At 34.3% G+C, this 24,316-nt stretch overlaps 3 protein-coding genes across 4 annotated transcripts; 2 read left to right on the top strand and 1 right to left on the bottom strand.

Annotated features, from left to right (window-relative positions):
- Positions 1-4,794: 4,794 nt before the first annotated feature.
- Positions 4,795-6,797, top strand: LOC129306443 (syntaxin-121-like). The gene is made up of 2 exons (XM_054947056.1): positions 4,795-5,540; positions 6,092-6,797. Exons 1-2 carry the CDS (start codon positions 4,988-4,990, stop codon positions 6,541-6,543), a joined length of 1,005 nt encoding a protein of 334 aa, XP_054803031.1. The 5' UTR covers positions 4,795-4,987; the 3' UTR covers positions 6,544-6,797.
- Positions 6,798-10,042: 3,245 nt separating this feature from the next.
- On the top strand, positions 10,043-11,489 carry LOC129306724 (syntaxin-121-like). The gene is made up of 2 exons (XM_054947452.1): positions 10,043-10,700; positions 10,939-11,489. Exons 1-2 carry the CDS (start codon positions 10,160-10,162, stop codon positions 11,292-11,294), a joined length of 897 nt encoding a protein of 298 aa, XP_054803427.1. The 5' UTR covers positions 10,043-10,159; the 3' UTR covers positions 11,295-11,489.
- A 1,032-nt stretch (positions 11,490-12,521) lies between these two features.
- Positions 12,522-17,246, bottom strand: LOC129305179 (nuclear transcription factor Y subunit A-10-like). Of its 2 annotated transcripts, none has more exons than XM_054945144.1 (6): positions 16,962-17,246; positions 15,976-16,305; positions 14,324-14,433; positions 14,169-14,237; positions 13,563-13,703; positions 12,522-13,348 (listed from the first exon to the last, which is right to left on the bottom strand). In XM_054945144.1, the coding sequence occupies exons 2-6, from the start codon at positions 16,235-16,237 to the stop codon at positions 12,953-12,955; spliced, it is 978 nt and encodes a 325-aa protein (XP_054801119.1). In that variant the 5' UTR covers positions 16,238-16,305; positions 16,962-17,246; the 3' UTR covers positions 12,522-12,952. The 2 variants fall into 2 exon arrangements, with proteins under 2 accessions (XP_054801119.1, XP_054801121.1); XM_054945146.1 differs by having other exon boundaries at positions 14,324-14,430.
- Between the last annotated feature and the right edge of the window lie 7,070 nt (positions 17,247-24,316).

The following is a 24,316-nucleotide window of genomic DNA, read 5'->3' as shown; positions in this document are numbered from 1 at the left end:
TTTGTTTTTTGTTTGGAAAATATTGATTTTTGTTGAGAAATAATATATATATATATTTTGTTTAGAAATAATTGCCAATTGAATTAAATTTATATTTATGAATATTTTGTGAATATTGACATTGCTGAAAACATGAGATAAATTGTCTGATTGATCTAAGATTGTGCCAAATAATTTTTGTTCAGTTATTATAAATGCATGACTGGTCGGAGTATATTGAAAATTATTCGGTAAAAATTTTTGCTTGGTTGAGTTATCATGTGGTAAGGCTTCATTAAAATTAATGCATGGCTTGCAGTTTAGTCCAACTCACCTTTGATCGGATGACCTGGCATCCGAGCATGACATAAGGAGGGATATAAGGTGTAGCTATGTTAATTAAATATTTCTTTGGATTGTTGTTTTATTTGCCTACTTAACAATTGCATGATTAACTATCTTACATGCATTATTACATATTAATATTTAGTTACTAAGACTTTTAAGTCTCATTTTCTATAGTTATTAAATTTTCAAGAGTGAGTTTAGTTGGAGAAGAGCCTAAGGTGTAATTTGGTGTATGAGACAAAGTTTTCTATTTCAACCTCTTTATTTATTAATGATGTATATTATGCCAATTTAGAAGGGATATATATATTATGCACGTGGACTTTATTTTTAAATTATGGTATTTTATATGTCAAGAGAATTATGTCTGTCCCTCTTGACTTTAGGCATTTGTGAAGTAAAATTTCAATCAAATATGCTCCTCTATGGTAATTTTTTATGGTAACTAGTATTTAAAAAAATATAACTAGGCCCAAATCAAGCATCCACAATAAAAACATAGTTTGTGAAGTGTTACTTAACTGGCCATGGCTTTGAAATTATAACAATAGTGTATACTTGAAGTACTTAATGATTGCTTTTTTTAATTATCATGGTAAAGTAAATTTATTATGTTTAAATATTTCTATCATGATAAACCTTTTTAGTATGATAGACTATTTGTAAAATATTTTTATAACTATTTTTTTCTATCATGGTAAGAGTTTAAAATTATTAAAATAGTTTATCAAACCATTTATTTGTGAAAAATAAGTGTCAAAATTTAGGTGTTATAATTGATATAGGCATACTTTCTGTGCGTTTGATTTATATGTAATTTGTTAGATGTTTCATGTAAATAATTCCTTAGTCATGCTCATAAGCTTTCTGACATATTGATTAACATGTAATTCATAGTTATTTTTATGTAATTTTGGGAGATTAACAAGGGTATGCTCTCTGTGTTTGATTTACATGTAATCCGCTAGAGATTACATGTAAATTATTCCTTAAGCATGGTTATGATTTTTTTTTCATATTGATTTACATGTAATTCATAGTTACTTTCATATAATTTTGGAGAATTGATAGGGGTGTGCTCTCTCTGTGTTTAATTTATATGTAATCCTCTAGAGATTACATGTAAATTATTTCTCAAGCACGCTCGCAATTTTTTCTTATATTGATTTACATGTAATCCATTGTTATTTTCATATAATTACAGGAGATTAATAGTGGGTGCTTTCTATGTATTTAATTTAAATGCAACCCACAAGATAGTACATGTAATTGTCCAAGTTTTGCCTTACACCCTAAGTCAAAACACATGCACCCCAAGTGAGATCCCTTGTACCTTAAGCTAGATCTCTTGCACCTAAGCTAAAAGCTTCGCATCTCAAGCCAGAAGCCTTGCATCTCAAGCATAAAGTCTTGCACTCAAGCTAAATCCTTTGCACCTAAATTCAGAAGCCCTGCACCTACGCTAGAAGCTCTATACCTAAGCCATAACCTTTACACTTTAAGTCAAAAACCTTACATCCAAGTCATAACCTTTATACCTCAAGCCAAAAACCTCATATTCAAGCCAAATCTCTCACACCCAAGTTAGAACTTTTCCACCCTAAGTGAAAATTATTGCATCTTCTAGTTGATGAGTTTACATGTAATCCTTAATTATTACATGTAAACTAAGGGTGTTAATTTTTTCATACGACACTTTACCTGCTAGAGCTCCAACAAGCACACTATCACTTGCCAGAGCTCTGGCCATCAAATTTTATGCCTTTTTAAAAATAAATAGTTAACATAGAGAGGCATTTTGGTCATTTGCTTAAATTATTTAATGAATAAAATATTAGTCTTGATCCTTCAAGTACATTTAGTCCCTGTGACCAATTTTGCTTCTAACTAGGTCATTTTCACCAAATTTTCCTACAAACAATTACCTGTAAGATAAAAAAAACTCGTTTTCTTGGTGTTCAATCTTCTTTGCACAAGATTGTTGTTTCATTGGTTAATGAGATTCATTTTTTATTTATAATTATTAGGAGAAAAATTAAAAAATTACTATGCTTTCAGGTAAATATTTAACTTTTATTGATTCACATGATTTAATTGAAAATATCTTTTATATAAAAAGAGATTGAGTATTTGATAAACTAATATTTATATTCTTTCATGTGTGTTCATATATGGATGAAGTTATTTGGCTTGAAATTTGACGAAACTTTGTCTGCCTGAAGTCTAGTTTATCTTTAAGATTAAGAGAGAATTACTTTAATAGTCTCTATAGTTTTTTTTTAATTTTAAATTACATCACTGTAATTTATTTTATTTCAATTAAACTCTTATATTTTGATTAATTAAATATGTTAATTCATAAAAAATAAAATTATTAATGAATGATTAACTCTCTCAAAACATAAACACTTTTAAATTTTATAGAAATTTTGATTTAATACCTTTGGCAAAGAATTTTTAAATTTAATACACTGATTATATTTTTATTACATATTTCATGAAAATTCTATATGTATACAAATTATTCAAAGACATAACTTAATTATGTTAATTTTACAATTCTAAAATTCTATAACTTCTTAATAAAAATATAAAAGTTCTTGATTTTATTTTTTAAAAATTCAACCATTAGAAATTAATAAATTGTTATATTTAATCCAATTAGATATTTACATAAAAATCTTGTAAATCAAATTACAAGAATTTTATTAGATAAAATAAATTAGAAATTTTTTTATGCGAAATTGAAAGAAATTATAGGGAGCTGCAAATTAGTTTTTCCTAACAATGTTATATTTGTCTCTTTATATCTATATCATTACATTACCAGTCCAATCAATTAGTATGTGAGAATCATGGACGGCTGGTTTTCGAGCTTTTTCAATATCTGTCCAATTTTTTGAAACAATACATGCTCGTCTAAGAAGAGGTCTTTTTCTAATACCAGAAAATTATTTCTTAATAGAGCATGTTCAATTTTTTGAAAAATAACAGTCAATCATTCTTTGGATATTGTAAATGTTATTATCCATATTAGTTTTTTTTTTCAAATTTTTTAAAACACATCAGTGTAATGCACGGGATCTAGTCTAATTATGGTTCATAGAAAGCGTAATGAAAGACGAGTACTAAACAACTTAGAAAACAGATAACGTAAAGAAAAAAAATACAAACAACTGCGACAAGCATAAATTGATGAAGGAGTCAGAGAAGTGTTCCTCTCCTCACCATTGCATGGCCATCCAGACATCAACATTAAATCTGCAGACGAGGATTAAAACGAGCATCGCCAAGTTAAAAAGATTAGTGAGGAAGACGTTTTAGGCACATTATCATTCATTTGAGATCGGACTCAGTTCAAATATAAATTCGTGGAAACATTTTTTAAAAAACCATGGTTTGAGAAAAGAAGGAGATGATTATAATGTAGTTTTGTAGGTAGAATTGGTTTAAAATCAACTAATTAGATTACCTTAACTTAAAAGAATGCCTCTCCTGTGAAATGAAAAATAATACGGACTTTTGTGCTGACTTGAAGTAAAAAATCGGCATATCTGAGATGGATTAGTAGCAAATTGGATGAATTAACTTCCACGCGTTTTTCTTTCTTGGACCAGGTCTCGGTCTCTATTTGAATGAGAACGGCAAAGGAACTTGGACGAGGAAGAAGAGGGGGTGCCCCTTTCGTTGTTTTGTTTTTGTCTCATATATAAATTATAAAAGGTAGGCTTTGCTGAGAGTATACTCGACTTGTGGAGTTGGGTACCAAAAGCAAATGATTGATTTTTTTTTAAATTAAATTACTACATATACAAAAATTAAAAATCAAATCTTCAATCTCTCGTTTAAATGATAGGAGCTTATACCGCTCATGCAATAGATCAATTTTTCAAAGGATTCTGATTTAATTTTTGATAACATTATTACTATAAAAATTAAATTTAAGATCTGATCTAAACACTTTAAATTATAAATTTTTCAGAAAATTTATTTAAATTTGATCTAAATACTTAAAAATTATAAAATTTTATTTATATATTGTTCTATAAAAATTATAATAACATACTTTAAAAAAAAATTTAATCTAACAATAATGGTAATGGAGGAGGAAAGAAAGTGACGAAGGTCTATTTGATAACCTGTTTTAAAAATATATTTTTATTATTTAAAATAAAATAATAAAAAAATTGATTTAATAATGTGTTTTTAAAAAATATTTTAAAAAATAAAAAATATTATTTTAAAGAATAAAAAAATAGAAATAATTTTCAGATATTCTGAAATTATTGTTCTGAAAGATAAAAAAATAAAAAAATATTTATTTTATTATTTTTTAATTTTAGAATATATTTTATAAAATATTAATTTTCATAATAATAAAATAAAAGCGGTTTCAATGAGCAGTAATTTTTCATCCGTCCATCTCCCTGAGACTTTTCCAACATCCGCGGCTTCGTCCTTGTTGTCCACGTCAGCGTCCAAGTGGTCTCCTACGGCTACCCCAACTTGACCTGCGACCAGTCCCTCGCGATCCTCCCCAAAAATCCCAAATCCTACTGCTTCAATCTCCCAACTGCACAATTCCTGTCTTCCTCCTATCTCTCGATTTACATTTGTTTTGCTTTGGAATTCTTTAATTCAATTTGTTTGTTCTGTTAGAATGAATGACTTGTTCTCCGGCTCCTTCTCTCGCCTCCGCCACGAGCAGGCATCGCCCGCACATCATGTCATCGAGATGGCGTCCACCACGCCTACCGGCGGTGTCAACCTCGACAAGTTTTTCGACAACGTCGAGTCCATCAAGGACGAACTCAAGGAGCTGGATCGCCTTAACCAGAACCTCCAGAGCTGTCACGAGCAGGGCAAGACCCTTCACAATGCAAAGGCCGTCAAGGACCTTCGGTCTCGCATGGACATCGATGTTTCGATTGCTCTGAAGAAGGCCAAGCTCATCAAGGTCAAGTTGGAGGCCCTCGAGCGATCCAACGCAGCCAACCGTAGCTTGCCGGGTTGCGGGCCAGGATCCTCGTCAGACCGGACCCGCACTTCTGTGGTCAACGGGTTGAAAAAGAAGCTGAAAGACTCCATGGAGAGCTTCAATAGCCTCAGGCAGCAGATCTCAACGGAATACCGGGAGACTGTACAACGCAGGTATTTTACAGTCACCGGCGAAAACCCCGATGAGAAGACCGTCGATCTCTTGATCTCTACAGGTAGCCTTCGCAATCCTCCCACCCCCCCAAAAAATAAATAAATAAAACTATCCGTGTTATAATTAGCGAAAGATGCTCTGGCCTCTCAATCTGGAGAATTTGGATTATTGTAATGATATTCAATCAAAATGGATACTCGGCATCCCATTAGCAAATTGTTATTGAAGACAGCAAAAAAGTAATTGGGAAAAAGACAATGAATATGTTTTTTTTTTCCTGTATAACACGAAGCTGTTTTAAAACACATTCATTTGTTTAGTTGTTGGCAAACCAATTCACAGGCATTCCTGTAAATTAATCTTATCAATTTCAAGCATGGGCCATCAAATTTTAGTGTTGGATGCAAAAATAATAAAGGATAGCACATTGGGGTGGAGAATATTACCTCAAAATGTGCTTAATTTTTTTTTTTTTGGGGGGGGGGAGGAAATTATTTAAAATGCACAAATTATGCAGCCAGATTGTTTTAGGCGATGTTCAATTGTTATAATGTGATGATTCGGTAGAAGAGCAGAATGATTTTGTGACCAGCGAGTTGAACATGAATGCAGGTGAGAGTGAGACGTTCCTTCAGAAAGCCATCCAAGAACAGGGTAGAGGCAGGATTCTGGATACTATCAATGAGATTCAAGAGAGGCATGATGCGGTGAAAGAGATAGAGAAGAATCTGAAGGAGCTGCATCAAGTGTTCCTTGACATGGCAGTGTTGGTGGAATCTCAAGGGGAGCAATTGGATGACATAGAGAGCCACGTGGCGAGAGCTCAATCGTTTGTGAGGAGTGGAGCTGAGCAGTTGCAGACTGCGAGGAAGCACCAGAAAAACACCAGGAAATGGACCTGTTATGCTATTACGATTCTCCTGGTGATCATCTTGTTTGTGGTTCTTTTCACTGTCAGACCATGGGAAAATAAAGGTGGCGGTGGCGGAGGCGGAAGTGGCAGTGGTAATCAGCCAGCTTCACCTCAAACACCTCCTCCACCGCCTCCGCCTTCTAGAAGGTAACATTGGGCAATTGCATTCTCTTCCAGTGAGTAGATAACCTTATCGGGGTGGCTCAGCTGCGTTATTGATCATGGATGGTTTATGTGTATCGTTCGTGGAACTCTAAACTTTCCTGTTTATTCTTCTTGCTTTTATCTAAGCCTGTGCATCATTTCTCCTTTATTTAATGCTGATAAGGAAATCGAGCTGCAAATGTTGCCAATTTCAAGTGTTTGTGGGGGCCTAAAGACAGAAAGAGAAACCTCACTTCGTGCTCAACTTCCAATTACGACTACATTTTCAAAATTTACGTTCCTCCTAACTTCCTCTGCTGGTTTTAGTTTAATGTGTATATAGATTTTTGGTGCTTGGTAAATGATAAATATGATTGCCATTGAAGAAAAAAAAAACCACAGATAAGGGGCCAAACTGCCACGTCTTCTAGTGTGATTATTCTTTACTTAGCGTCTCCTTTTAAATGTGGCATTCTTTATTTAAAAAATCTTTCAATTATTTTTTCGCATGAAAATAAATGGATAACCACGATATTTGTTGTACTTTTATATTATATGAAGCAGTAGTTCCGATCTCACAATAAATAATGAAATTTTATGAATGACAGTGCAATTCATTCTCTGTATCAGGGTTTAACGGATGGAAAAAATAAAAGGAGAATTGTATAGAAGAATCGTTTAAGAAGCTTGTTTGCATGAGGACTAATAATAAGTCTAATTTAAAAAAAAAAGTTTATATCTCTATTTTAATAACATTTCATTTTGCATTGATACTTATTTACAAATAATTTTTTTAAATAGTTATTGAATACAATTCTTTCAAAAATAAATTTCACAAATGCTATATGTCAAAAGAATTATAGAAGTTTGGACTTAGGTTTTTTTTCCTAAAAAAAAACTTGACGGCAATTTCATTGGCATGAGAGCTGCGCGACAGATAAACAAATGTTATTTCACTCCTCGTGTGTGTATGTGTGTGATAGTTGATGAGCCAATAAGAATCAGAAAATAAAAGTCATGCTGCACTTTTTTCCCCTTCAATCAAAGTTAATCCCTCGGCTGCGCCTGAGCCCCGATGAATGACAACAGCCTCTCCCTAATAATAATAATAATAATAATAATAATAATAATAATAATAATAATGATATCCTTGTTATGGCCTCTGGTTTCAGATATGACTCTTTATTTTAAATTGTAATTATTGTGCTTAATAATCAAAGACGATTTGAAGATGCACAAAATATCCACGCGCTTCCTTATCTCAAACGAATTCAAAAGTTTAGCTATCTCCGTATGAAAACCAAGTAATGCCCTCTGACTGGTTAATCCTTTGAACTTTCAGCCACATTTTCCTCTTCTTTCTTTTTCCCATGACATACTCCATCCGTCTTTATATATACAAAATTTTCTAAAACCTTATTTTATCACAAAATATAAGAGTTTATAAACATATTTTTTAATAAATAGATAATTATACTCTTATTAGATTAAAAAGAGAAAAAATAAGTATTGTCGTTAATTTACTTTAAAAAAAAGATTCATTTTTTATTTAAAATAATTATGGGCAAAATTGAAATATTGCTGTGTTTTTAATTAGATTATCAACTTTTATTAATTTGTATGATTTGGTTTGAAATATCTTATATATAAGGATGGAGGGAGTATACCTCATTGTGTCTCAGCTTCATGAGCGCGTTATTTTATTTCATCAATCCTAAATTAGTTCCCTACGTATTGGGGTCAGGAAAAATGGTTTTCTAGCAAGGAATTTGCTAGGAAGATGGTTTGCATGGAGCGTTTAGAGATATGATTTAGCTTGATTTTGACTAAAACTTGAACCAAATTAAATCAAAGTGTTTGCATAAAAAATAATACTTGATCAATTTTATGTTAAAATCAATTCAGTTCAGCTTTTAAATAATTTGATTTGGTTTGATTCGTTTATAGATCAAGTCTAAATGATTTTTTAATATATCAAATCATATATTGTGTTTAATCATAATGGTTCTCTCTTTTTTCTTTCTATTCTAATTTCAAGTTACACTTAGAGCGTTGTGTTTCATTATTGGTAGACATGAAGAGTATAGTTATGTGAAAGAGAACATGATTCTTTGAATAAAACCAATCTAACATGGTGGTTAAGCTTAATATATAAGAAGGAAGAAAATATATTTAAATATGAACTCTAAGATAATAATAATTATGAAAAATAAAACTCACAGCATAACTTACATATACAAAATGAAGGGGTTAGGGTTAAGTATCCTATTAACTTTCAGTGAAAAGTTTCATAGAGGAAGAAAATAATACAATGTCTCGAGCAATTGAATTATTGAAAGGGGTGATCAGTGAGTTACTTATTTTTGAATTTTTGAAGCAATTTAGGATAGGCTTTTATTAAAATTAAAGTGTAGGAGTAAAAAACTAATTAACAGACTAACGTCTAATAATCTAATCTAACCATGAAAAACACATTTAAAAATATAAAAAAGTGTGGTTTAGGTTTTATAAAGAAAAAAAAAACCAAAACCTGAATTGAACCATTCGATCCAGAATTTTTTAACACCAGACGAGATCTTTTTAATATTGGGTTTTGATCATTTTTTGTTGGATTGGCTTGGTTCGGTTCAATGTAGTCAGTTTTGATCATCATTAGCATGTCCTATAGCGAGTCATGTAAAATGAGGTGTGCAAAATATAATTTGAGTTTATTAACAAGAGTTGGATTTAGTAAAAAAAATTTAATTTTTTATAATGTGATAAATTAATATTTAAATTTCTGTTGAAAGAGTTACTCATATTTAATGTTCACAACGAGAGAAAAACTATAAAATATGTAACTTGAGTTTATGAGCGTGTCTTAAGAGTCAATAATTAAATGTGTTTTATGAACCACCTTCACCTGATTTTTTTTGAGAAGGATTCGCATCAAAAAGACAGTGTTGAAGATTTCACTCTATTACGTTCTATGGCATTGGTTTTTTTTTTATTTTTTAAATGCATATATCAAAGATACCCGTCAAAGGGCAGTCAGTAATTAATCTCTTTCAAATCATAAATCATAAATATCATAAAAGTGAATCTTATTTTTCCCAACAAAATATTTTTGATACACGTATCAGGAATGGAATCCCTGACACCTTATACTCATCGCCCTAGCTAGTAACCATTCCGCACCATTTTCTTTGAAACAAAGAAAGAAAGCATCCATCAATCAAATCCCTCTCTAGTATCCTTAACAATACAATGATTAAGTTGTTTTAATTGTGCAAAATATCAGTTTAGTTATTTATATTTTTGAAAAAAAAAAGCGAGTGGCTGCTGATATTTTTAAAAGAAAATAAGATAATAAATTAAAGGAGAAGTCTTCCTAGCGAAGTCTACATCTCTGGCGATTAAAAATGAAATGGTCGAATTTGCGTTGTGCCAACCCTTTGACCAGTTAAGCATTCTTTCTTTTCTCCTGCAGCCCCTGTCTGGTACAAGCATTTAATTTGACCAGTCTCTTCAAGACTTCAACGAAGGACCATTTAATTCGCTTATATTGTAATTCATTCGGATATATTCTCCAATATCCTGCTCTATTCTCATTCCAAAATCCTTCCTTTCCTGCGTCCTCCAACATGAACGACCTGTTGAGCTCCTCCTTTTCCCGCTCCGCCGAAGGCAACAACCACCACCACGTCATCCAGATGGCGGAGCTGACGGACGGCGCCAACCTTGACAAGTTCTTCCAGGAAGTGGATTCCCTCAAGAAGGAGCTCAACGAGCTGGAGCGCCTCAACCAATCCCTCCGTAGCTCTCACGAACAGAGCAAGACTCTTCACAACGCTAAGGCCGTCAAGGACCTTCGCTCTCGCATGGATTCCGACGTCGCTCTCGCCCTCAAGAAAGCCAAGTTCATCAAGCTCCGCCTCGAGGCACTCGATCGCTCCAACGAAGATAACCGCAGCTTGCCCGGTTGCGGACCTGGCTCGTCTTCCGACCGGACTCGAACTTCAGTGGTCAACGGCTTGAGAAAGAAGCTCAAAGACTCTATGGAGAGCTTCAACAACCTCAGGCAACAAATTTCCACCGAATATAGAGACACCGTACGACGTAGATACTACACGGTCACCGGAGAGAATCCCGACGACAAAACCATCGACCTCCTCGTCTCTACTGGTAAGTATATTCCGCCATAACGTTGAAAGTTCAAGTAAAACATTTTTAATAACAATCCAACGAACGGAAGTCAAAGACGTCTGTGAAATATACTTAAGCATTTTAAGTTTTTGACCAGTCTCGTGTCGCGCAAGATAAAAATTTTCTGATGAATATTCGTGAAAAGGAACGTGTACTTTTGAAGAAGGACATGTTTGTGTTTATAGATGAGATACTGATAGGAAATATGGTGGAGCAGGGGAGAGTGAGAGTTTCCTGCAGAAAGCGATTCAACAGCAAGGGAGAGCGAGCGTGCTGGACACGATCCATGAGATTCAAGAGAGGCACGACGCGGTGAAAGAGATAGAGAGAAATCTGAATGAGCTGCACCAGGTGTTTCTGGACATGGCAGTGCTGGTCCAAACCCAGGGGGAACAGCTGGATGATATAGAGAGCCACGTGGCAAGGGCTGATTCGTACGTGAGAGGTGGGGTGCAGCAGTTGCATGTTGCAAGGAAGCACCAGAAGAACTCCCGGAAATGGACTTGTATTGCCATCATACTGCTCATCATTATTATATTGATCATAGTTCTTCCTATTGTGTTAAGAAAGTAAACTGATATTTCACCATATCGTTTCATGCTCCTGGTGGCTTTGAATTAGTCAACCCCCTCCTTCCCCCCTGGATTAGAGAAATATTTTTCTTTTTTGTATTCATTATAATATTATTCTTTTGGTCGGGTGATGCTGTATAAATTAACTATTTATTCTTATTATTAGTACGCGTGTGTTTGAACTTTGAACTGAACACCCAGGGAATTGGTTTCTAGGAATCTGATGGGGCCTAGTATCATGGAGCTATTAGGGGAAAGATACTAAAGATTAGCATATGCTTGTTTTTAGGAGCACGTGTCTCGTGCCTTCAAAATTTTCAATAGCTTTTATCATTTGGGAGGAATTACGTTTATGATTGTTTTGCACGTTTTTTTTTGTTCCTTTTCCATTGTTGGTAGCTTTTGTACAAAAATGTGGTGCCTCCTCTTTGTATTTATATATGCTCTCACTCCCAATATAGCTTGCTCCTGCAATCTTGGTTCAATTCATCTGTTCTTTTAAAGTTCTTCATGCAGCTGGTTTTTTTTTTTTATTTTCATCAACGAGACAAGATGATTCCCCTGTTGTTGTGGTCTTTTTTTTTATTGCTTTTGGTTTTATGTTGCTCTTTCGTTTTCTAAATCTGAGAAAGTAGTTCAACTTCTTCTCCTCGGCTTTTGTTTGTAATCGTTTTACTTTGTTTAATGAAATTTGTCTTTTTATAAAAAAAAATCATCTGTTTTTTTTTTGGCCGACAATTCATTAGTTCTTTTACCAAATATGTATAGCCGAGGTCAGATACATGTCTTACTTTTATTGTTCCTAATTCCTCTTGATTATAATTTTCGTGGTATTATTTTCAAACTCTGGCTAGCTTAGCCTTTCCTTCTCCCAAGGATGTTAAAAGCAGAACTTCTTCCAATGGCATTTTAGTTCTAAATTGTTTCAGAAAAGAATCAAACTCAAGACCAGTAAGAAGAGATGCTGTCTGAACCACCATTTTTCCATTCCGGCACACTTAGCAATGGTTTCCATTGCTCGAGCCCGTTAAGACTGTAAACATTTTGAAATGTAATTTGACCACGATTTGACTATTCTATTTGTCAATACTTCCTACAAACATGGACAAATGGAATTAGATTATTGGTAGTCAGACTTGGCGGCTGCCATAACTAAAGAGAAGTCTTCATGCGTTTGGGATGTGCTTGTGGTTATTTTAGACTGACCAATATCAAACATAAGGAAGCCTTTAATCAAAACACACCAGCAAAAGCGAGAGCCTTATTATGATACATTCATCTAATCTCACAAGTTCGAGAATAAAACACGACAAGACATAATTAAAAAGCACAGAGTCAACCAGATTATCACGCTCTTATTACACATTACGGTCAACTGGAACAGGACATTAAGTCATTGACATTCCTAACCATGCCAAGACAGGTCCGCTCAGAAAGACCGAGCCAGTAGTACGGTAGATATAATGAGCCAAAGATGGCTCACCTAATTAGCCAAGGATGGTTTACCTTAATTAGCCAAGGATGGTTTGCCTAGTTAGCCAAGGATGGTTTGCCTTCAAACCAGATGGTAGAGCCAGTCTCCACAACAAAGGCTGATGCAAATGACAGGAATAGAACATCTTCATCTGGTCATGGCGCTTGTTTCCCTGGCCTTCCGGCTTAGAGTTTGCAGCAGTTACCCGCTGCTGAAACCCATTTTGCGGGCATGGCAATGCCACGTCCACTATCTATCATGTCTGCAAGAGAGTGCACAGGGGATCCCACATGATTGAGACCAAAGCCATCAAAAGTTCCACGTGCATACATGCTAGTCACCTCCAACCCTGAAACATGTGAACTGCTACCGTTGGTTTCCTTTGATGAATTCAGAGTTCCACCCTCTGATTGCAGAACTTCAGAACTCTGAGAGCCACTAGACTGGAATAGACCCTCCACAGTTTTGTTCACTGCGCTTTCACCATTCCCATTTTTCAGATTTCTTGTGTTCAAGAAGCGACCACCGCATCCTCTTGGTCGCCTCATTGCATGGAGGTGACGTGATTCATGCATGTAGGGCTGTAAGTAAGACAGACACGGCATAAATAGAGCTGTAAGAAGAGCAGAGGAAACAAAAAAATAATTCAATAGTCAAGGAATGCCATCAGAAGTGTTTTATCTTTCAGAGTTCTGACTGAATAAAGGAACATTTTGATGTCTAAAATGACTGAAAAGCTTGGATTCTTCTTTATGAAGGTCATAAAAATCCAGGTTACCAAAAAAAGAATCGTACCCTGCGCCGTTTTGTTAATTTATTCTCGAGTAAAGCCTTTGCGCGTGACTGCCGACGCCGGATGATTCCATGATACTGCTTAGCATTTACATAAATTGGCCCATCATCGGATGTCAAGTTAAGTGGCAGCATCAAACGGCCCTGTCTCATCACAGATGGATACATCTATGAATCAGCAGATAGGGCAGATCACCAAAAGATAAGCAAAAACAAATAATGCTAAGCATAATGCATCTTATAATTGAACGAGAAGGCCCAGTACATTTGTGCATAAGTGCATTTTTATTTTCTTCAGTTCAAACATCTCACTTTTTACTTTCATTATGTTATTGTCTTTCTTATTAGTCGTTATCTTTCAGTTATAAAGCCACGGGATATTTAGATGGCAACTCAGAATGATTGTTGATCCTGTTCGCCTGCGCAGTAGTGACAGGGCATAACTTGGCAATAATTGCTTTGGTCTACCATAATATTGGTAGCCATGTTGCAAAGAATAAACTCACTGCCAGCCCGTTACCAAAAGGGTAAAGTATGTTCCCCTGCAAGCATATTGAAAGAATCGCATGACTTTAACAGACTAAGAAGATTGCTAGAGTAAAGACGAACCGGAATTTGAGGTCCATAAGTTGAGATGAGCCCATAAAGTCTATCCATATAAGCATATTTTGAACAGATCTACAATGCAAAAAATAACAGGCATAAGTTGATCCCAAAGATAAAATAGTGAAGCATCAAAGGGTTTTTTTGATGAGGAATTTTACCATAGGCTGATTAAATTTTATTTCAAAATGACCACGAGGTTCAGGAGATGATCCATGAATTGACATAAATGCCTGATGCTTTGGTGTATCGTCTGACATCTCGCAATCTTCTGAAGAATAAATTTAAGATATTAAGTTGCTAATGTACCAAACGGTTTTTAAAATTGAATAGTTAGCCAAAGAGAAGTTGAAGTATCAATTCCGGAAACAACAGACTTAAAAACTAAATATGTTTTCTTCTACATAATTTAAAGCAAAACACAGAAGGATTAAATTTCAAGTATTTTGATAGGAGGTAAATCGTTAAATGGATAACCTCATTTTAGTTGCTAGATAAGCTAATAGTTAGAACATTCTGATAATCTGAGTAGCAACACCTTGAACGAGGAAGTTGTCTTCAGAAGAACTCTTGAAGTGAATAATAAAGCAAGAGCCCCTGCCCATGGGGAAAGACGTAGGGGAGAGGTCCATTCTTCATGCCAAGCAGCACTCACTCATCCAGAATAATTTGATCAGAAGATACTAGTATGTACTAATATACCATGAAATTCTTAGCCCTACATTGAAATATTGACTACACTATAGGGAACTTAATTGGATTATTATTATTTTCCCGCCACAACAGTTAACTTCCAAGGGGAACTTTCTGTCACATTTGGTTGCTCATCAATCAGTATCAAAGCTGGTTTAAGTATCATCAAAAAGGGCTGCTTGCGAATTATTTTAACCAGCAAGAAAGCCAAGTGAAGTGTTGCAAAATGTAGCAGCCGAAATACCAACTCTCTAAGGACGGACAAATGATGGGGATCAAGTTAGCATAGGATACGTAGTCTCATATAACATTGATTGTTCTATGCAGCACATAAATTGGTTGATTCTCCCTCCTTAATAGCCAGTTATTTTATGGAGAATTCCCCACCCCCACTTGAATGCTTATTAGAAGGTTATGACAAGAGTTACTAAGAGGAAATACTTGAAATGAACTCTGAAGCGTGAGGGGTAGAACTCATACTTCATCTTATTGCAATCTACATCTGACAAATCAAAGTAGGCGTGATAGACTGCAAAAATTGAGATATGTAGATGAAAAGGCCTGAGAATGACATCCCATGCATAAGAAAAGCAGAATGAAAGAGACACTGAACAAGACTCAAGTCTTTTATGAGTAGTTTTCAAGAATCTTTTCTTACACAACGTTGCGAACAGTGCCAATGCTGAGTAGTATAATATGATACCACTCACTTTCTGTTGAAAATTGAAATCATCATGTGTAGAATCATCTTCTCCACCCCATTTAGTATCGTCCAACAACTTCACGTACAGTTGGGTATTAAGGAAACATCTTCAGATTTTTGCATTGCACTCATCTTTACAATGTCAGTTGCATCTAAAAATGGCGACGTAATAATTCATCTGATGGATAATATATTCTAGAACAGGTCAAACTAGGGTGGAAACCCTGCTCTCTATTACACATGAAAGCTAAAAAATTAGTCAATGTTTACCGGGATCCCATTAGACATCTATCCTATTTACGTATTTCCTTTTCAAGTGTTGGTATATATTGGAATAAGCATAATTAGTGAAACTAAGTAATTCCAGCGGGGAGATAAGTGTCTAACGGCAACACAAGATTCAGAGAAGAGAATTACCTGGGAAGATAGTGAACTGTGTTGTGTGTCCTTTATCCAACACATGATGAGATGCTCTTCCCGGCTGCTTTGGGCCCGTGAGTTGGTCGACATAGTTGGGAAAGTCCAGTGAGAAATGTTTCATTTGGCCAAAAGACTCCTGCTGAACTGTTTGAGATCCATGGGCAGTCCACCAGGGGGCTGAAGTTACAGATGACAATTGTCCAATGGAATTGTGGACAATTCCTTCATGTTCTTTGAAATAAACAGTTTGCATGGCCATGTGAACCCTCTAAAATGATCTAAACGATGATTTATAAGGTAATCTTGTTTGTCTGAATTATTTCCTGTCTGTAAAACAAAGATTGTAAAGTAGGCACGTACTTGTGAGTAACATGTACTCATCCAAATGCGCGGGTGAAAAGATCATAAATCAAGCGAGAAAAGATGGGAGACTGGACTTTGCATAAATTAAAGCTCGTTGCTACAACTTAACACGGTACCCATTCTTCAAAAGAGCCTCAGTCAAGAGCCTTTTCTTTTAAAATGCAACATAACAGAAACACTGTTTCCTCAGCTTTTCCATCTAAAAAAGGACGATAATGATTTGCTGTAGAAAGCTCAGCCAAAAAGAACTTCAGAATTAAGTGTTCACAGACCTTAAAAACAGAACGCAATGTGAAACAAAGGAGACAATGGTAGGAAGAATAGGAAGAAGAAATTATTTGAGAAAAAAAGCGACGCTACCCAACAATTTTAACCCAAAAAAAAAAAAATGCAAATAGTGCAGCAGAAATGAGCATGGAATACAAAAGCCAGGTGCATGAACCAAGTTTATTATAAGCAACCTAAGCCGCAGGGACATGAAAAAACTTGAGAAACTCAAAAAGGTTAAAAAAAATCCACTCACAGACACACACACACACCCACCCACCCACGGGGGCAGAGGTGAAACGCAAGAGAATGAGTAGATAAAAGCCATCAATTGCATGAAGAAGAGAACTCACATGGGAGTGAAAGAAGTAAAGAAGGAGGAAACAGCATGAAATTCGAGGCAACAGCAGGGAAAGCCTGTTAAGTTGGAGCCATGTCGGTAGAATTTCAAGCAACGCAGAGACACTCAAAGTGGGGGGAGAGGGGGAGAGCGAGACGAGTAAAGTGTGAAGGGAAACACAAAGGGAAATCACCAATGAGCAAACGCTTTCATGCAGGGATCTTTTGAATGATCCTATGTGACCCTATTTATTCATAAATTATAGAAAATCAGTACCCTTTAGCCCTTCGCACCCACCGCGCACACACTCTCAGCCTCGCTTTCTTAAATAGGTTTCCATCTATTTGCGGTAACGTCTCTTCACTGTTTATCATACAAACTGCATCCGTACATCATCACGTCTCCAACGAGCTATCTGTCACTCTGCTGTTTCCGCTTTAATCCTCCCATCTTCTTATATCTTGCTTAGCATTGATTATTATTATTATTATTATTATTATTATTTTACGGTTTGAATTCCTTGACTTTACAAAATAAATTGCATGTGATAATGCCATGCATTTCACTAGTTGGAGCTTTGATATGTAGCAACCAAAAATCAAAGTTGAAGCCATTTTCAGTGCGAATTAAATATAAAAAGGATGGTGGATATACAAGTTCAGCCGTCCAAAATAAATAAACAATTAACAAATATCATAACCTCTGGCTTTTCTTTTCTTTTTTTTTAAAAAAAAACTTATCAAACCAAGATATGCCTGTAAATTCAAAGAGTATTACAAATATATTGATAAATTGTTTACTAATAAGATTTTCACATCTATAATAAGATTTGATTATATGGTTTTTATAAGTTAAATTTTTACTAATTGATTGACCGTTCTACCTCTTTTAACCTCTTTTGATATAAACATGCATATATGTCACTACACTATGTATTAGCGGTTAAAAATATGCTAAAGTAAATGGCATAGTTACGTTATGTAGCCTACGATGCAGCTAGTCTTGTGGCCAGCACTAGTTTAACTAGTTAAGTTACATTCAGAGAATCACTAAGCGCAGTTAAATAGGACCACTTCAAAAGGTTTAGCCCCGGGTAATAAATAATTATATAACTAAACTATCAAAGCGCATTTGTCTTCCCATTTCAAGTTGGGGTCATTTTTCAAGCCGGCCCCAAGCTTTTTCAATGTTAATATATACTAATTATATATGTGCGTACGTGTAAGTTTATAGGTTCATGGGACTTTCACGCTTGCTTTTATGAGCCACATTACTATGACTTAATTAGTGATTTCTGCCTTCACATTTGCAGACTTCAGTTTCAATAAGTAGCCGGCTAATTAAATGTTTTGACACAACTATATTGTTGCTTATATAGCTTGAAGGCGCCTTTAGTACGACCAGATACAAAAAAAGATGATGAAAAAGAAAACACATGAGATGAGATATAATAGTTGCACTCATGTTCAGAAAATAATAAAAATTTGCTAGTAAGCTACGTGATCTAAGGACACGAAATACCTCCCTTAAGTCTCTCTTAAACCTGAGATATTGCAGATTCAACCTTCTTTGGAACTGTAAAGATGAGCACATGAGTTCCTTTGGTGGATGAAGGATAACATAGAAAAGGGAAATTCGCTAGCATAGACGGCTGAAAAATGTCATTCACATATAAAGATTAATGAGAAATTTATTGTTGTTAAAATGAGAGAAATAAATTTTTTTTTCTCAAATGATAACTTGTTTGCAAATAATACATTTCAACAGTTCTTACATGCAATTTTCCTTAAAGAAAATAAGAAAATAAAAAAAAACTGACATATAATATATGATTTCTTTTTCTAATATTTTTAACTTTTATCTTTCATTTTTTGCCCTTTTAATAACGATCTTTGTTAGGATACGCAGAACACAGTACGTCTAATGTCGCCCTCTCTGCTTCTAACCCAGCAATAATATTCATTGGATTCCTAGAAAGATCATTTGCGGCTCTCCATAGGCCACTATATAATTAATATTTATATCACTTTTCTTCCCTTTCTTTATGGATAAGAACCATTTCTGTCTCTCCAAAATGACATGCTTTCAATTCGTATAATGTGTTAGCATTTATTGGAAAGAACAAATCACAAATAAGTATATAAATATAAATATAAAATATATATAAAAAGGCGGTGTTTTATAAGTTACACATGATACACCTTATTTTTTCATCGTGAGTGCGTACATAGAAGTTAGCAATACAAGGATTAATTACATCTAGCCAGATAGTACGTAGAGCCAGCTGTGTGACATGAGCAATTGACTAGATTGTTTAGTTGCTGGATTTTGTCGGATTTAGTAATCTGGAATGCCTGCAGTCATATTGTCTTTGCTTCCTTTTAGAGTTGCTTTGGCAGATAAGTATGAGCTTGAACCTTGCTAATTAAGCTTTTTAAAAGTATTAGTCGAAATAAATCGCACACCATCGCCCCAAGTTTTACTTTCGATCCTTTGTGCTTTGATTAATTTCTTTTGAAGAAAACGTTATGTCTTCACAATAAGCGTATCATTTTGAAAGTATTTTTTTAACTGGAGAATGTATTGGGCAGATTTATTGCACTTGTAACATAAGCTTATGATTTCTTCTTCTTTACAATGGATTTCTCGTTGGAATGTCAAGTGTGAGTTAACTACCTTGGTTTAGTATAAAAAAAAATTCACATCTAATAAAGTTGGATTGGAGAAAAAATATATAAATAAAAAAAACTCCTAAATTTAACCCCTTAAAATTTAAAATTAAAATGTAGTGTCATACTTATTTATATGTGTTTTGGGTTTGTATTGAAAAAAAAATCTCACATTAAATAAGGTTAGATTAAAAAAGAAATACGTATGCAGCAAATACTCATAAATTTAATGCCTTAAGATTTTAAATTAATTAAGATACGGTTTCATACTTGCTTCTATGTCTCCCCAAATTGTGTTCTCTCTCCTTCGGAGAATGTTCACTGGGCCAACACTCCTTGTGAGTTGGCGAGCCAGTGAATAGCTGGGGGCGACTAATGCCTTCCTTTTTTTTTTTTTTTGACACGATTGGTTAATTGTCCTTTGCGAATGTAATGAAGCCTCTCAGAAAGCAGGCATACAAAGAGTACAATTTTCTTAACTAGCTAAAAAGTCTTGATTTTTCAGCACCGGTTAATTTGACACCAATTCTAAAACCGGTGCTGAAAGCTACTTTTAATTAATACTAAAAATATTTTTTGTAACAGTGAGGTAGGTGCTTTTATTAATTAGAAGTGCACAAGACGAGTGGAATGATGATAATATGATGAATGAGATATGAAGGTGATCAACAAGTAACTATAGGTAGGTAAGGGGACATTTCAACTATCTAATTAATTAATTTATACGCTAATTAACGGTTCAATGAAGGAGAAAATTAGCAGGGATTAGAGATAAGTCAATGATTTAGTTGAAGAAACTGAGGCCATCAAGATGATGAGTAAAAATAAATTGAAGGCAAAGAAAATGAACTGGATTCGGCATGGTGGTGATCACAAAGTCGCACTTTAGAATTGATTGAGAAAGACTGCTTTGATTGTCGATTCCAGGAAAATGTGGACAACCTTTTCCCTATTTCTCGCCTTCTTGGCTGTTTACAACCACTAAACGCTACTTAGAATCCATCAAATATAGTTTTATATGTTTTGGAGTTCGATCAATCAAAATTCCATCAGACACCATCAAATTGAAGTACCCTCTCCGAAACTGTAAAAATTAATATGGCTTTCTAATCTAAATAATTCAATCAGCAGAGTCTTCCCTTTAATAATGAGATATTCATCTCCCCTTGTTTAGAAAAAGGAATTATATAGCCCTCGGAGGCAATAATTGTCCTTGGATTTTCTCCACTTTCCTGTTTAGGCGTATAGATTAATTAGCCTTTTGAATTTAGTCTACATGTGGAGGGATTTTTCAGTTAACAGAAAAAATTGATGAAGTTGGGTTTTGAGACTTCATTTAAGTTCAGATTTCACCTCAAAAATTACTTACGGAGATATTTTTAGTTAACTAAATAGGATTATATGATATTGATAGCAATATCTAAACACAATATCGGTCAAGTTTCTAACAACTGACGAACTAATTTTTATTCATCATTGACATTAATTGGTAAAATTCTTTTTAGTTTTTAGTCGTTTCTAGCTAATTTAATTTAGAGGGTTTCAAATTTATTGTCAACACTCAACACAGAATATCGAATTCTCACCATGATCGTTCTTACACGCATATTGTTTCCTCATCATCTGTTACAGTTCCCGATAAACTCTAATTATTTTCAATTAACATAAATTGGCCGTCCCTCCAAAGTCCTTTTACCATGAGTATTAGAAAACCATTGAATTGACAATGCAATGCAATTTTCAAAAATAATAAACAATGTAATTTGGTAAAGACAGTACGTTCTGTTTTCCTTCTTGATTATCGGATTTCTGATATTGAATTCCATGAAAGGCAATGAATACATAACAAAAAAAAAAAAAAAAAAAAACTCCTTGCTCTTTAAGTGATTAAACCTCAAACAGGATAAATGATGGACAACTTTCGTACCTGCAATCAAAGAATGGTATTCATGTGAATGCATATATAGACTGCTTTTCTTGTTTTTTTTGGCTTTAATTCAATTCAATATAATCCGTTCACATTTTGGACTAATTTGCTTGTAAATAAGAAGAAAAGCAAAGGTGGTTGTGGTGGAGGAATAGAGAAAGATGGCCTCTTTATGGTATGCATCACCCAGTGCGTTTATTCGAGTGGACATGTGAAATGATCACACCTTTTTGTTTCTTTATTAATTTCCATAATTAAACATATATAATGAAGTCTTAAAGTACTTCAGCTGATTAAAGCTCAAATCACATGTCAGCCAGTAAATCACCCTCTTACGCTAGCTATGCACGTCAACTTCATCCTGCAGTTAATAAAGTCTACCAGATAAAAATATATACATATATAATTAATTGCAACTGGTAATTAAGTCAGTGTCTGTAAAATTCACAGTCCTATAAGATGAAAGTCAATATAAAAAAATACTCATAATAATTAATTTGCACTATCTGTTATTTAGTTTAAATTATGAAAGTTACCGAGTAAATTAATACAAGAATACAGGAAGCATGTATTACTCAATGATACGTAAGGATCATGGAAAGAAATTAAGCATTTTCATCCATTTACTTCTTTCTTAAAATCTTGATCCTTTTTTGTAATTTTTTTTAACAATTATAACTCTTTAAAAATTAGAATGATCCTTCCATATCCTCTTTCTCATTCCCTCCTTTTATTTTGGCGACATTGCTGGGCCACTCTGATTTACTCAGTCTGTTTTTTTTTTTTTTTGCCAACATTTACTCTGCTGCATATTTTGTTCACAACAAATACCAAATGGAGACATATTTAGTTATTTTAATTTGATGTGGTAAGCACCCTGGGATAATCTCCGCTTGTGCAGGCGTTTGTTTCTCTGAAAGCATACTCATAAATCACTAGCCAGTCTCGAGAAATGGCATTTCTTATTATTTTCTTTAGGATATTATTTAAAGGAGATAGGAGATACCACACATGTACGTACCAAGTCATTACAAAGTATTGAGTCTCCTCGGATCAACTTTTTTCAACAATGTCACCTTCTGGCAACTATTTGTAAAAGAAGGCTCCAAAACTCATCGCCTGCTTTTGATAAGAAAATTAGGGGGTTTTAATTTCCCCTTTCACAACATGGAAAATTTATCTAATCAAAGTTGGTAGCTTAACATCGCCTACACTTAAATATTTCTTAATTATATAATACTCGACCCTCGTAACCTTTGACACGCTGTTTTAATTAAAATTGTTATTTTAAGCATCATGTGGGTTACGTGGTTAATTATTTAATTAGCAAAAGAGCAGCATTTAAAAGCCAGGGAATCATAACCTTTGAATAAACTCAAAGATTGCCCTAATTAAATCAGTATTTCAATTATAATTAAACGATTGCTTTCACTTTCTGCTGAAAAGGTGCAGTGGAGCTTCCCCTGGGCCTCTAAATATTATTCAATGCATCTAATAAACTTTACGACGCAATTAGCTTATTCCATGAGAAGCAGTCTGGGAAAAGCTTTAAGATTAATTTAAAGTTTAAACAAATTAATTTGTACCTCTTATCAAGTCCAAACTAAACAAACTATATGATAGCAGTTTCGAAGTAATCACAAGCCTTGGTGACCTTGCCCTATCCAGATCGTGCATGAGTTTAAATGCCATCTCTAAGAGGTGGTAGAGATGAGCCGTGGCAATGGATCAAATCCTCTCATGTTTGGAGTAATGAGAGTTTGGTTTTGAATTTAGATCAAGTTTCCCATCTTATATTCCAATCATTTGAAATTTCAATTACTTAAAATAACATGTTCATTTCATATTCTTATCTCTTATTGATTAAAAAAATATGTAAGTAATGCTCATAACTTTTAATTTTTTTCTTTTTTTTGAATCTCAACTCATCACTCTTCTTTATTTAAATCTTTTTTAAAACTTCATAAATAACAAATTTTAAATACATGAACAGTAAATGTGAGTTTTAAAATATAAGATTTTAAATTTAAAATTTAAATCCAAATTTACCACTTCAAATGCTATCTTAACGTAATTGAGAGAGAGAGAGAGAGAGAGAGAGAGACTCATTGACTAGAGCTTAATCTGGCAATAGACAAAAAGAATGACCCATTTATAGAAAGTAGGGGAAGCCTGGAGGCCTAAACTCGGTGGGCAGCGCGCGAAATTAATGGAGGGGGCTGCTGCATAATTAATTTGTACCCTAGCTAGGTTTGGTCTGGGACTAATATAATTTTGGGGGGGGGGGGGGGGAGCAAAAGTGGGCATTCATTATGTTCAAATTACTTGGCAAAACCTTAAATAAGGCAATCATTGACCTGCCTACATAACACAGATGAGGAAGGAAAGCAGCTGAGATCATCATCCAGCACTGATCTGTTTTAAAAAACTCAACATAGCCTATGTAAAGCAAAAGAGGGAGATTCTTTTGTGAGAGAGATCATCATCCACTCTGAAGATTCAACAGTGGCACATAATGGCAAATCACCTTCCAATTGACTCTGAAGTTGAGATCTCTTGATATCATTAAGCTAGGAGATTAGTTACCACGGTTAAATCACTGAATTCCCAATTACATTTTGAGATCAGGAACGTGGTACTGAGAAAGTACAGGTTGTTCGCCTCATAAATATGAAAAAAGTACCAAGGTCGTAAGATGGCAAAGTGGGTGTGCATGTCATGTTTTACAGCTCAAATGACGAGAACACGATGCTTCAATAGTAGAACAAGTGG

This window comes from Prosopis cineraria, unplaced genomic scaffold, assembly GCF_029017545.1.
Source record: "Prosopis cineraria cultivar Desert tree isolate PC_DT_omini unplaced genomic scaffold, ASM2901754v1 PC3, whole genome shotgun sequence".
NCBI lineage: Eukaryota > Viridiplantae > Streptophyta > Magnoliopsida > Fabales > Fabaceae > Prosopis > Prosopis cineraria.
Note: the sequence above shows the minus strand (reverse complement) of the source record. Positions and strands in the feature narration are given on the sequence as shown.